General features: G+C 40.5%; 4 protein-coding genes across 4 annotated transcripts; 1 reads left to right on the plus strand and 3 right to left on the minus strand.

The window, feature by feature from the left end:
* Positions 1 to 1,076: 1,076 nt before the first annotated feature.
* LOC6584059 (S-phase kinase-associated protein 1) lies at positions 1,077 to 2,743 on the minus strand. The gene is made up of 2 exons (XM_002009683.4): positions 2,530 to 2,743; positions 1,077 to 2,177 (listed from the first exon to the last, which is right to left on the minus strand). Exon 2 carries the CDS (start codon positions 2,169 to 2,171, stop codon positions 1,683 to 1,685), a length of 489 nt encoding a protein of 162 aa, XP_002009719.1. The 5' UTR covers positions 2,172 to 2,177; positions 2,530 to 2,743; the 3' UTR covers positions 1,077 to 1,682.
* A 487-nt stretch (positions 2,744 to 3,230) lies between these two features.
* On the plus strand, positions 3,231 to 9,488 carry LOC6584060 (carbonic anhydrase 2). The gene is made up of 4 exons (XM_002009684.4): positions 3,231 to 3,557; positions 7,964 to 8,740; positions 8,815 to 8,951; positions 9,019 to 9,488. Exons 2-4 carry the CDS (start codon positions 8,266 to 8,268, stop codon positions 9,157 to 9,159), a joined length of 753 nt encoding a protein of 250 aa, XP_002009720.1. The 5' UTR covers positions 3,231 to 3,557; positions 7,964 to 8,265; the 3' UTR covers positions 9,160 to 9,488.
* A 151-nt stretch (positions 9,489 to 9,639) lies between these two features.
* LOC6584061 (palmitoyl-protein thioesterase 1) lies at positions 9,640 to 11,085 on the minus strand. Its single transcript, XM_002009685.4, has 5 exons — positions 10,604 to 11,085; positions 10,385 to 10,543; positions 10,179 to 10,328; positions 9,993 to 10,119; positions 9,640 to 9,932 (listed from the first exon to the last, which is right to left on the minus strand). Exons 1-5 carry the CDS (start codon positions 10,975 to 10,977, stop codon positions 9,807 to 9,809), a joined length of 936 nt encoding a protein of 311 aa, XP_002009721.1. The 5' UTR covers positions 10,978 to 11,085; the 3' UTR covers positions 9,640 to 9,806.
* A 248-nt stretch (positions 11,086 to 11,333) lies between these two features.
* Positions 11,334 to 14,213, minus strand: LOC6584062 (chitooligosaccharidolytic beta-N-acetylglucosaminidase). Its single transcript, XM_002009686.4, has 3 exons — positions 13,950 to 14,213; positions 11,637 to 13,186; positions 11,334 to 11,584 (listed from the first exon to the last, which is right to left on the minus strand). Exons 1-3 carry the CDS (start codon positions 14,060 to 14,062, stop codon positions 11,403 to 11,405), a joined length of 1,845 nt encoding a protein of 614 aa, XP_002009722.1. The 5' UTR covers positions 14,063 to 14,213; the 3' UTR covers positions 11,334 to 11,402.
* Between the last annotated feature and the right edge of the window lie 285 nt (positions 14,214 to 14,498).

The raw sequence follows: 14,498 nt of genomic DNA on the forward strand, positions 1-14,498 counted from the left end.
ACACACACAGACAAGCTAGCCCCACACACACTCTCACATAAAGAACAAAAATTTTTTGTTTATGGCCTTTTAACAAATTAATTGTAGTGTTTAAAACAATTTAATAAAATTAAAAACCAACTAAATGTGTAAAAAATGGAAATGCAAGTGAATCAATTAGAAAGGGATAGCTGGAGCTGGAGTAAAAGAGAAGGGAATATACCTACAGAGTTCATACTTGCATATGTATTTATGTATGTATGTAGATATGTACATCTGTATGTAGTATATGGTTAGGCAGGCAAATGTACATGTTTGAAGATAGATGGAATTAGCAAACATATGTATGCATCTACATAGATAAATGCATACACATACATTTGTATGTACGTACATATTTGTATGTAGAAAGCTAACTGGCGATATCATTTCGGCTCGAAGTTTCCAGACGTCCTTAGATTTCGAGCAAATTCTTGAAGCTACTTAGGTACATACATATGTGCATACATATGTATGTACGTAAGGTGATGTATGTATGTATGTATATATATCCTCTACATACATACATAAATGCATATGTACATATTCGCTATATTCTATTTGCACACTGCTTTTCAGATTTTCAATCCTCAGCGGATGACAAAAACAAATTGAGAATAATTACAGACATTTCTCGCATCTTCATGGATGGATTCGAATTTTGGTTCTGATCTGGATCGATCAAATATTTATTTATTTACAATTTCAGATTTCAAATAGAAGAATTCCACATTAGCTCCAATTTACCAACATCCATAGAAATATTACCAATAAAATATTATCACACCACGAGGGAAAAAAAAAAAAAACAATTCCGCATGCAGCAAAACGAGTTTATTTTCTTGGAATTTACGACTTCCGCTGAAAAGACTTCTTTAGCGACAGATATGTGATCCATATTGAGTGAAACATCGAACGCACACCACTCGACTTCAAATATCCAATAGACCATTTCTGTTAAGGCGAGTTTATTTATATATTTATATGTATAGTATATATTGCTTGATGGCTGCAAGTCTACAAAAAACTACAAAATGATTAATTAATAGATTATTAAGTTCTAATCTAGATTATGTTTTATTCATTTGATTTCTGTTAAATGATACACATTAGTAAATAAGAAACAAAATTAAGGATGATTGAAATGAAGTTTGTATGTTTAAAAAAAAAGAAATATAGTTCTTTCTTCTATTTTATATACTTCAATAAACTGTGTTGAGATATATATGGTCAAGATAAACTTCGAACCGATAATACTTAATCGAGAAAGGACTGTTTTAAGGTATGCCAATCTTATTATGATTCAGTAGGATTATAAATATCCTGTGTGTATACATATATGTGTGTACATGTGTATAGTAATTATGTATATGTCTGATCATTTACGCATGTTTAACCGCTGTTTACATTTTATTGCTATTTTCTTCTGCTCATGTTCGTATATAATTAAATTTGGTTTTTAAGAAAAAATATTTCATGGGTGTATTCAACCTTATACATAAACTAGATAAAAAGTTATATTAATACGCAATGGTTCAAGCAATTTTTGAGTTGCTTGAGATTTTAACGTATCTCATCCTTTTGAATTTGCAAATTTTTGTTATGGGATCTCAGATTAATAACGAAGCCATATACCATTTCGCGACAAGCTGGGCAAGCTAAAATTACTTCTCCTCGCACCATTCGTTCTCCTTGCGCACCTGCTCCTCCTCGGCCGGAGTGAAATCCTTCTTAATGTTAAACGTTTTTCGGATGTCCTCGGGTGTCTTGCCCTTAATCATATTGGCCACGGTCTTGCAGGTTAGTTCCAGCAACCCCTTGATATCCAAATAGTTGGCGGCTAAGATCAGTTCGAATAGTGTGCCCTGGTCCACTTTGAGAAAATCTGCATCCCAGGATGTGATGTCATCGGTGCGCTTCTCTTTGCTCTCATCATCCTCGGTGGGCTGTGGATCATCCTTGTGATAGGTGGCCCAAGTCAACACCTTTCTCAATATTGTTGAATTCACATTCGGCAGCGGCACGATCGCATTCTCATCATCCTCCATGCCACAATCCTCTAACATGGTGCGAATAGTGCCGGAGCACTTCGCTATTTCAATATTGGTATCGAAAATTTCTTCATCAGACGATTGCAATTTGATACTAGGCATGTTGATCTGCAAAGAAATTCAGCCATTGTTACAAACGCTATACATATATACATGTTTTACTTTTTATGCTAAAAACTTAGCGGGATGTATTTAAATATGTGCAAGCAAGCATGCGTATGTATGTGTGTGCGTGTGCGTGCGTGTGTTCGTTGCGTTTACTGTAAATAAAGCATCCGTCCGATTACACAAAACCTACTCACACACACACACACACACACACACGCTCATGTAAACTTTGAATTGTGAAATAACAAAATAACCAAGAATTCTTTTAAATCTGAAAAATCATAATGCTATTGAAGTATAATTTGTTTTCCCCCAGAAAGTTCGTGTATATTGCCTTGTCACGCTTACTTACCACAGCTACAAATAAAATGTAAGATTTGAACAAATTTGGAAAAGTGTGAAGTTCCGTTTAAAACAAGATTTACTTGATTTGAATTTATGGTGTCTTTGTTAAGAAAAAAGACGCAACGAACTCGACTCTAAGAAATAGAAATTAAAATTTACTCTATTGAAAAAGATACACGTCCGAAAGTACTCTGCGTTCTGCGACTTGTGTGTAATCGATAAACAGTATTAAAGACAGAGCTGCAATTTCATGAAATAGATGCGATTAAATTTCAACGTCACATATATCGTATTTTTATACGCATACGCAAAATGTCGATATTCTTGAAAAAGCCGCGATAATAATAATTACTATTAAGAAATTATTTATTACAGCTTAAAAAAACGCAAAACCAATTTAAAAATATGAGCTTTAACTGCCGACAACTAAGATTGTTTGACATAATTTTCGAATAAATTTGTATTCGAAGCATTTATTAAACATATGAAAATCATTATATTTTTAATAAAGTCGTGCCTGAAGTAAGATATCGATATATAGCTATCGCTATGTTTTAGGCTGGTCACATTTCAAATATTAATAAAAACTACTAGAATTATTATATATATATGCCAGCGAACAGCTTGTTAACAGAATTTATTTTCAGGTTTCAACGGATTCTGGAAGTGTTATTGAAACTGTTAATTAACATCCGATTTCTGTTGCGCTTAGTTTTTGTCAACACTGCGTTGTTTCTTGTCCTCGTTCGGTGCTTTATTTTTTTCTAACGCAATATTAAAGGCATTGACAATGCGTTATTTGTTGTTGGCACTCAATAATATATACAAATAAATATTAATCAAAAATAACAAGAAAAAAAAAAAAAAACAAAACTCTTAAAAAAACCAAAAGCAATTGGGTGCGCGTGTGTCAACATATTTCCTTGTATTTACATACATTATTTGTCTCCGTTATTTTTTTTTTTTTAATTGATCGGAAGACGACAGCAACGGCGGCTACAAAGTGCAAAAGCAAAAGCAAGTCAAAATCAACAGGTAAATATACTAATACAAATCGGACATACAATTACATATATGTATATATGTACGTGCAATACATATGTACGTGCATACATTGTGTTATGTATCGCTGTGTGTGTGATTAGTCAGTTATCTACATGGCATGAATACATTGGCACATCTATATACACATGCATTCATCTAGATGTGTGCGTAAGTACACACACATAGATATGTAAATGTATTATGTCGAGTACTTCGGAGCATCTCTGTTATTAAAAATGTCTGTCTGCTCAGCGAAATGTCAAAAAAAGCAACAACAGTAAAACTATGCCGGCAGAGTGAGAGCGACTGTTGGTGTTATTGTAACAGTGAGCATTTTAATTGCGTTTCAAAAATAATAACATTGTAGCTAAAGGTGTAAAATGGCTAGTCGATTCGGAAATATAATTTCTCTCTCCACTTCGCTAATAACATTTTCCAGCCCGGCATCACATTTGCCGCTAGCCGCTTGCCCCCCAAATGCCAGTACGAAGGTCAGCTACACACGCGCACACAAATACATTCGTGTAAGTGTGTGAGTGTATATGGGTGGGTGACACTGCACTTGCCGCTCAATTATTGATTTGCTTAGGGAGCAGCAGCTACAATAACAGCTGTCCAACATCAACATTGGGCATACCCTGTTGTAAATAGTGGACTCTCTTAAATTATATATATTTATTAATTATATAATTATACAACAAGTATAATGCTAGTCAATTTGAGCTTTTGGCTTGTATTTTGCTTTATTATCTTTTTTTTTTTTTGTGACTGACATTCAAGTATTTGCAGAGGATTCGCATAGTTTCGAGAGGTTTCTAGAGGGGGCGAGGGAGTGCTGTTATTTGGTCGATGTTGATGTTGATGTTGCTGTTGCTGTTGTTGCTCCTGCTGCTATCGCCTATGTTACTCCTGTTGCTTTCCTTTCCACAAAACGCATGCCACCTGGATGAGGTCATTGCGTAGCTAACCTGAGCTACATTTGCATGCTACCTGGATGTTTGAGGCTCTATTTACTCTCGACTGCTTTGGAAGCGTATTCAATTGCCGTTCCACTGTTATTACTTAATTGTTTCTCTCTCACTCTCATTTGTATCCGATATCTGTATATTTGTTTTTCCTTGCAAGTGCGACTCTTTCATCGTTGATCCAGCTGATAAGGTTTATCACAGCTGTAGCCTTACTTAAGTAATTACTCAATACAATCAGGTGTGACAGTGTGTGTGAGTGTATGTGTTATATATAGTCACTCAAATGACATACATACCTGAACATGTATGTATAAAATGATATGTCAAGGCTTACCAATTAACTACACTTTCTTTCCGAAGTTGCTCGGCTGATCCATCAATCCGTCAGATAACTGCCGTCACATGACCTTAACTAATGTATCTAAACGCCACTTGACTATTGTCCGTACATTTTCCACATCGTTTCAAGCTACTTCTCTATATTTCTATTTCTATCTCTATAGATTATATGTATATTTATATACATATATAACAGTACTTCAATCAGAGTTCCATTCGACAGCATTGAGAACGTACCTTTCCCTTATCTCAATGTCCATTTTTTGGTTTTTTGCTGTTTTATTTGTGCATAATAATAGATAATACCGAATAAAATATCGTAGATAGATAAATATATTGGGCCCTGCTTATTAAACCATTAACTGTGTAAGCTCATTTAGATAAGAATTTTCATGAAGGATGTCTGAGTCGTGGGCGGTACAGGGTCAGGTATGTGTTTCTATATAACCGTATCTTTATCTTGTTGACAAAGCGACTTACAAATGATATATCTTTCAGGAGTACGTCAACCGATTTACATCCAAAATGGACAATTCAATTACGCGAATCGAACATAATTCTAATCAAATCAGGAATATTCGTTTGAAAGAACCAAAGAAAAGCAAATAAATGAGAATATAATTTGGGAACTTTGGTAAAGCGTATAGATAAGCGTATGATCCGAATGTAAGATATGAATCTCTTGAGCTCTTGAACCAATTGAAGCAAATATATAATTTGGCACAAGCCGCATACAAATTGTGCGTTGGTTATATAACACTCATTCATGTATAACGTTGATATTGGATTAATATGTTTGTCTTGGGTGTCTGATGACGCATGTAGCCACAGCCACGGGCCCAGCCATATACTGCATTCGCCCAAGATGCATGATAAGATATCAAATCGAGCCCCATTCTGTTCTCAGTTCTGTTCAAATCTCCAATTTCGAGTCCAAAGACCAACAGAGAATACTTGACACTCCCACAGCGAGCGGAAAGTTTGAAATTCTTGTCAGGGTTACCTTGCGAATGGTTCGCTCATAATTAATTGACTGTGACCAGGCGAAACATCTGAGCAAATAATTACCGCTGATTCGGCGACCTCCTTGGCTTATCAGTGACTGCCTCTGATATGAGCACATGCCACAGACACACACACACATACCGATATATATGTACCTATAATAGCCATATAAGCTTAAAGTATCTGCCATAAATTCACAGTCTACAAGCCGTCGAACCACCAATCAGCAGGTAGTGATACCACCTCCCCCACCAGTTGTGGGCGGTCTGTCGAGTAGCCCCGATTAGGCTTAGCGGGCAATATTGAGTGGTGCATTGTATAAACGTCAAATTAAAACCATATTTGATTTAATCAATTCATGTATGCATATCTGTGCTAAAAACTCTTAAAGCACTCTTTAATGCCTTCAGCATTATTTATGACCAGCTCTTAAGCTCTTGATCTCTGATAACCTGATTATATGGTTAGAAAATTAAAATGAATACTATTAAGTGTGCCAGCAAGTGGATATCATATTTCCACTATGTTGGCAATTAATTCTTTAGATGGGTGAATCCCAATTTCGTCTCTGGGACAACATAGAATCTTCTTTATTACTTTGTACAGTAACGACTCCGCTTATAGCGTCTGTACGGTTATAGCGACGAAAATTCTGGTCCCCAGACAAATTTTATGAGCAAACTTATACGGCTATAGCGTCTGCCTGGTATAACAACGGTCTCTTGAGCGTCGTTAAAATTGGATTCTACTAAGTTTTAATTTGAGATTTGTTTAGTAATGAAATTCTGGCTTAACTGAACAATATACAGATTTCTGAGTATTATATTTATGTTATTATAAGACCTTTTATAAGATCTACAAAATTTATCCACTTTCATATACATATAGTATAATATTCTACTGAATAATATGTAACATAAAACGTTCTCTTTTTTACTTCCGATAACTGTGTAGACAATATGATATTACGATAATTGCCCTCAGCCTTAGGTTTCAAGTTGTTCAAATGACACAAATTCGTTACAGTTTCTTGGATACTTAAAAAGTCGTATATGATATGATAGGTGATATCAAGTTTTGCTAGGATTATCGATATTTATCTATATGTATAATATTGTACAAGAATTTATGATATATAAAACTTCCTGATATCTATGTAAGCTATATGACAATTATTTCTTATATACATATATAGTATGAGTCTTATGATACATATGTACATATGTAGTATGAGTTGGCCAAAGGACAATGTTATAGACGATTAGCAATAGAAATTGAATTGAACTCAGTTATAAAGCCGAAAATTTGGATATACATATGAGGAGATGCATAATTCTATAAATCGATTTGTTATTCCAGAAACTTTCTATTGTGTGCTGCTTGCGCTGTCCTAATACCATTCGGCCTTTTCATTTCTGTTGTCAGCCCGGTTTCAATGGGTATACAAATAGGGGCAATTGGTCGCTTCAATTGATACACTGAAAATGCAGAACACGCAATTTCGAAAGCGTCGTCTGCGTTTTGTGGCCTATCAGTTGTCACTTATGAAATATGCAACAGCTGTCGATTAGCTAACGAATCCATTGAGTCGACGCTGCGAAAGGTGCAAACAAGACAAACGAAGGCTAAAGCCAGCGGGAGGGAGGCGCGTAAATATTTAAAGCGGGGGGCAGGGGGAATGGCGATTGGTTTGTTGATTTGCCGGATTGTCCATTGTCGGCTAATGAAGACATTTACACAAACCATTTCAATTTCTCAAATGGCTCATCAAATACGGATGCGAAGCGGGGGACATTGAGAGGCCTTGGGGGCATTGGGGGCGGTTGGATGCACTGTCGCAGGTGTCGATTACAATTGCTGCTAATAAAGGGATAAAGCCTGGGCTGCTCCTGGCCAGCTGGTGGGCAGCTGGTCACGGAAGCATTGAATCATTTAATTGCTTTTATTGTGCGGCACGAGTTGACAGTTTTCCAATTAATAGAGTTTTCCTATTTTCATTTTCATGTTTAGTTTTAGTTTTTTTCAATTACTGATTGACATTTGCATGTTGATTTTTTTATTATTATTATTTCATTTCCATTTCAGGCAGCTAGGGCCGGCGCGGAGATCTAATCGAATTGGACGGGCGGGCTCGATTTAGAGCCGTCACACTTCTTCCTTCCACACGCCGGCGTCGAGGATAACAATCGCCATCACGACGTCGCCGCCGGAAGCGCCACCTCTGTCAGCCGAGCACTTGGACGACGCCAGCGCTGCCGATCGCGGGCGTGTCTACAAGCTGAGGAAGAAGAAATACTTGAACGCCGCGAATATTACATAGATAGGTAGCGGGTCGGAGCAGCCAGAGCAGCCAGAGCAGCCAGTTCAGAGCCGATAGACTACACAGTATGCCCGTGCAGTCGCCCATTGAGATTAGCAATCGTGCTATCGAGCATATTGATGACGTTGATCCGCTCGAGTATCATGGCCATTGGGAGCCGGTCGGCGTGGCCCGTGTTCAAAACACTGGCACCTCGGCCATGGTCACATTTAGCAAGCGCAAGCAACAGCCATATATCATCGGGGGCGGACTCGGCTCGGATAAGTATGTGTTCGAGCAGCTGCACTTTCACTGGTCGGACTCGGATGAGTCTGGGTGCGAGCACACGCTGGAGGGCATGAAGTATTCGATGGAGGCGCACGCTGTGCACTACAATGCCAAGTACAAGGACTTCTCGGAAGCTAAAAACAAACCGGACGGACTGGCGGTTGTTGCATTCTTCATTCAGGCCTGCGGCGACAAGGATTGCCCCGAATTCAAGAAGATCACCGAAGGCATACGCATCGTCCAAAAGATACACACAAGCGCATCTCTCGATTCGGGTAAGACATGCTCGCCATACAATTACCAATGAACTCTGCTGATTTAATCTGTTTCTGGTTTCGTCCATTTGCAGATTGCCTTTCCTGGATAGGTCTGCAGGAGCTAAGCAAACACTATTACACATATAAAGGCTCGTTGACAACGGCGCCGTACTTTGAGAGTGTCACGTGGATAATTTACCGCACGCCCATTTACGTTTCGCGAGGACAGGTGAGTAGCCAGCGCACCTGAGAATCCAAGCCCGAGCCGAGTAACACAGAGTCCATCTATTACATAGGTGAGCGTATTCCGGAACCTGCAATCATGCCCCAAAGATGAGTCCAAGAAAATAGTCAACAATTATCGCGAGATTCAGCGTCCTCTCAAGGATCCCGAAATCTTCTTCGCACGTAATACGAATACAAAGTCCAAATTATGATGTGCTTGCTGCTAATGTCGCTGTCCCCCAATGCTTTGTGGATGTGGAGCATCTAGCAATAAGGCAACAGCATGAAGTCCTACTCTGAAGCACCGTCACCATAATCACACCCATATTACGCCATGCACAACGATTTCTGTGCTACACTGGATCTGTGCTGGTTTTGGATATCCATTTGTTTTGCTTTAATCTATTAAATTTCAAATGTAAATCCTATAATTCTATGGTTGTCAATAAGCTTTTGTTAACTGCTAATTGTACATAGCTATATAATATATATATACCTATATATGTGCGTATATATATGTATACACTATATATACTCTTTACATATAAATACACAGTATGTATGTAGATATCAAGAACGTTATTAATATGATTACGATATGCGTATGAATCATAGTCGGATCACGCGACTGCCTTGAATTAAATATTTCCCGTAAATATTTATTAATATTAACTACCAGCTTAACACATCTAATAAATATACATATACATATACATATACATATATGTAGAATATTGTAGCAACTCTATTTATATGTCATATCGTACGTCATTCAGCTTATATATGTATGCTATTAAAACGTTTCTTTGTTTGAGCTCGTGAGACGACACAGCTGTGGTAGAGGGCGGGGCTGATATTCTTAGTATGTTTCGAGTAGCAGCGGCACGAGCTCCTTCACAAACCACTCCTTGGATATGGCCAGATGATCACCCTCAACGCTGAGGAAGTGCAGCTTCTTGCATATATGCATTTGCTCCAAGCCAATCTGTGGGCAAATTAGCAATTTAATAATGCACTTTATATGCGGGTTAATAATATAGCTCACATTTTTGAAGACTTTGCTCTCGTTGAGCGGCAGTATGTGCTTGTCCTGGCCAGGTGCATAGAACTCGAACCACTGCGACTCCTTGGGCTGCACAATGGTGTCATTGAGGAACTTGACCATTACAAACCTGCAATGCAGTTATTCGAGTCAACGAAAGTCCAATAGAAACTCGATAGCTGTGCTTACTTCCTTAGCTTCATTAGATTCTCTGCGTAGCGTTCATTTATGTACAGTTCATTGTTGATGTCCGCCAGGAAGCTGCTCTTCAGTCGATAGCTGTTCTCGTGAAGCGGATCATGCCAGTATGTGGCCTGCACCAGTTCGTTCTGGACCCAGCTGAGAAAAGAGCCAACATCAGAGTCAATGCAATAATGGCTACTCATAGCACTTACTCCTCGTAGGCCGCATAGTTGAGCAGTTTGGTAATATATTCGCAGCTGCTGACGCTAAGCGTGGGACACTTTGGCAATCCGTAGATGCCCTGATGCTGGCCGCCCAGGCTGATGAGCACCCGCATTGGCGGATTGGGACAACGCTGGGCCACCGCTCGTCTGTGAAGAACTATTTGTTAGCATATTTCTGTCAACGGAATTCAATTCAATTCAACATACAAAAATTGGCCGCCCTGAGAAAAGCCAATGGCATTGTACCCATTGGCCAGCTTTTCATCCTCAGCCAGCTGTTTGCATACGTAGTCCACCTGCTTGTTCGGATGTATAAAGAAGCCACTCTCATAGTCCAAAACAATGTTTGCACCTATTTCCAAGGATCGCACATAGGTGCCGTTGGTATGCTCCTCGATTAGTTTCTTAATAGAGCCCATACTGAATGGAAAACAACAAGTGTCACCCATTCCGTGCCATAGTACGACGGGTAGAACAGTGCCATTGCTGCTCCTGTTGTCACTGTCGTGACAATCTGGATAGGTAGCTTGGCCCAACTGCAGAAAGCTTACAAAGTAAGCTGCATAAAGCAGTAAAAACATTTTGCTATTAAAATTGATGAGATTTTACTTTGGAATTCACCGGCTGTGTGTACAAATTACAAATTTGGAATTCGCGGGGCTGCCAGACTGACGGACAAACCGCTCTTGTTGACAAACAGTAGTTAATTGGCAGGGCTGCCAGATCATATTCAAAACAGCTGATTCAGATAAATAGCTTGTCTCCTGGGCTACCAGAGCATATAAAAACAGCTGACTCACGTTACCATGTTTACTACGTCAACAGCTGATTGCGCTGAAAATGGCCGTTAGGAATTTAAATCATGCCGAAGCTGTGGAATTGTACATATGTACATGCATATATGTATGTTGATTTCTACTTGATAAAACTACCAAAATATGTAATAAAAATGTTTTTAATATTGTTGTTTTTTTTTTCCAACATGGTACAAATAACAAAATTTTATTTAAAGGCATTGTCCTTCGTGAAGAACACACCAGTGTGGCAATACAGCATCTGGATGGATGCCGCGTGCTATAAGTCGCTCCCGATACCTATAGAATCGACGCTCAGCCAAGTAGGCCGATGACTTGGGATTCGACCAAAGGCGCTCAGCGGCGCCACCCGCTCTTGGCCAGATGCGAGCCTCTGTAAATGGAAATTGTTAGTTGAGGTAGAGCACAGTTTAGCTAAGACTTACCCAAAGAATTTTGATCCACATACTCGCTCCACATGCACACCTCGCCACCCAGCACTTGTCGCTTCTGATTGTTGGGTGCGTCTATTGGTAGCGCATTGTCGTAAACCTTGCGCCAGTTATAGTATTGGGTATTGCCCCAGAAACCGTGATCCAAATACCAAGCATCCTTCGTGGAGATTAGGATGCGATAGCCCTTTCGGAGCAGCTCCCTATTGAGCGGGCTCTGAGCAGCCACCCAGGTTTGTATGATGAAGCGCTCCTTGGGCAGCATCTGTTCAATGTACTCGGGATCGGTCAGTTTACTGGACCAGAGTATGACTGGTTTTGGTTCCCTCACGCTGGGATACATCTGGAGATTAATATCGTCCCAGGCCTTTACGTTGCGCTGATGGAACTGCGACCAGAGGCGCAAGAAGCTCTCCTGGCTTAGATCGTAGCCCCTGGCCTTCATTTGGGTGGTGATCTCTTCGGTTCGGTTCCAGCAGGGTATGAACACTTCGTCGCCGCCCATGTGTATGGTCTCTTCGGGTGCACCCAGCTCGGCGATATCTGCAAATATTTCTTTAAGCACCGCATACATGTGATCGTTGATTGGATTCAGCTGGCCACATGGCGGCTGGACGCAGTAGTTGCGCCAGGGCGATTGGTTCAGGCAGACGGACATGTTGCCCAGCCCGGCTGAGGGACCCCACTGCCAACCGCTGCCAGCGTGCGAGGGTCCGTCAATCTCCATGATGATGCGAATGCCTCGCAAACGGGCATACTTCACCAGATTAAGAGCATCCGTATGGGAGTAGGTCTGTGCATTCGAGTACGCGCCATATCGTTGCATTTCCGGCACGCGTGTTATTTCCAGCGGAAAGCTGTGCGTGTCCACCACATGCCAGTGCAGCACATTCATCTTGGAGGCAGCCATTGCATCCAGGGTGTTGCGAATATAGCGCAAAGGCAAAAAGTTGCGGGAGGTGTCCAGCAGCAGGCCCCGATGTGGATAGACGGGCTGATCGGTGACCCGAGCTGAGCTCACCAATAGCAGTCCGTTCGTCACACTTCCCGTTACTAGATTGCTGAGCGTCTCGAATGCGAACCGCGCGCCGTACACTGTCGCCGCCTTGATGTCCACAAAGCTAACTTTATCGGTGGTGCGCACCACTATCATATAGCTCTCGTCTGTTTTCCAATCCAGCACCAGGCTGCTGTCGGTCACCGTCGCCTTGACCAGCACCTCCTTGCTGGCGGCCAGCGTGCAGTTGCGGATGCACTCCTTGAGCAGATTGCTCACAAACAAGCGATTCGTCTCGCGCAGAAACTGCGTGGTCACCTCGTTGGGGGCCACCACATTGAAGCGCACCTTCCACGGATCGAAGGGCACACGGTCATGCGACAGGCTGCATTCACCGGTCGGCATTGGCCAAATGGCTCCGTATTTGCCACAAGACAGACGGCAATCCCGCTGACTCTCATACCGATGTCTGGGCTGTTCATGCCCTTCGCCCGGCAACAGGCTCTCCTCTGGCAGACAAAGATCTGTCGAGTCGCAGAGCCATTTGCTGTAATCATTTGAAATCATCAGTAGGACGAGCCAAGTGCTGAGTGCCTGACATGGAGATGCCCTAGTCCCCCCATCAAATGCCTAGTCCACATGCATTATGCATCTGTTTCATACTTCCGCTTCTTTATAGCTCATAGATCTCACACATTTGCTTTGTTAAATATGCGAGCTTTAGCTTTAGGTTTGTCAATTGTTTGTACTCTGGACTACAAAAGTCAAGTGTCAAAAGTCTTATACGGTAAAGCGTCCATATGTACATGAATATATCTACATATAGATTGATTATATCATTTAAGTTTCTATTTGAAGCAGAGCACACGCAAAGCTTGTGATTTCGAAATCGATTAGCAATATTTTCCTATTAATCTTCCCCTAATCATAATATTCGAGTTTCAAATATTTTAACTGTCAATTTATATTGTGTGTGCCTATATTAAGCTTAATGTTTCTTTTTTCAGTCCGCTCAGATAATAAGTGCGATAGATATTTTGTTGATCAATATTTTTCTCTGTGTTGTTGTTTGTTTTTTTTTTTTTTTTTTTTTGGTTTTTTTTGTTTCTTGAATATGACAATTAGTCATTTACGAAATAAATAAGTATATTCATGTCCATCAAATATTTATAAATGTTTGTACAATGCATATGCATTCACTACAGAACTTGCTTCGGCCTTTAACATGATCATGTATCATACATACGCACATGTCTGTTAATCATTTCAAATTTCAAATTGGCAGCACTGTTTTTTTTTTTTTTGCAAACCTTCTAGTGGTGGGACCGCTTTCGCCGCTGTCATCGGGCACTGAGCCTGCTGCAGCTGCTGCCACACAAAGTAACAGCGTCAGATAACAGCGATTGCAGCTGTTAAGAATCATGTTGTGCCGCCTTTCTTTCGCACTAAGGATAAGAACACAGAAAACAAAACAAAACAAAACAAAAAATTTAAATGCAAAAAATTAATTCACAGCGCCAATGAGCAAACCATGCAAATGGGCGCAATGCCAAAACCGAACTGAAACTAAATTAAATGCTGAAAAGACTTGGTTATCAGCGGAGCTTATTGTTGTCCCATTGATTCTGGCAGCGGACGCAGGCGTCGGAGTCGGCGTCGGCGTCGCCGCTCAAGCGTTGCGCTGCGCTTTGCTTTGCCATAGGCAGAGCCAAAGGGCGATGTTGTGTTATTGCTGTTATTGCTATTGTCATTTTCACTGTTATGCTTTGCACTTCAGTGCGGCGAAATGGGGCTTAGAGTGTGGGCGGCAGGGGTTGGGCATGGTCAGGGGCAGCGGCATGGGCAGGGGTAGGGGCAGG

Source organism: Drosophila mojavensis, unplaced genomic scaffold, assembly GCF_018153725.1.
Source record: "Drosophila mojavensis isolate 15081-1352.22 unplaced genomic scaffold, ASM1815372v1 contig_136, whole genome shotgun sequence".
In the NCBI taxonomy this organism is placed as follows: domain Eukaryota; kingdom Metazoa; phylum Arthropoda; class Insecta; order Diptera; family Drosophilidae; genus Drosophila; species Drosophila mojavensis.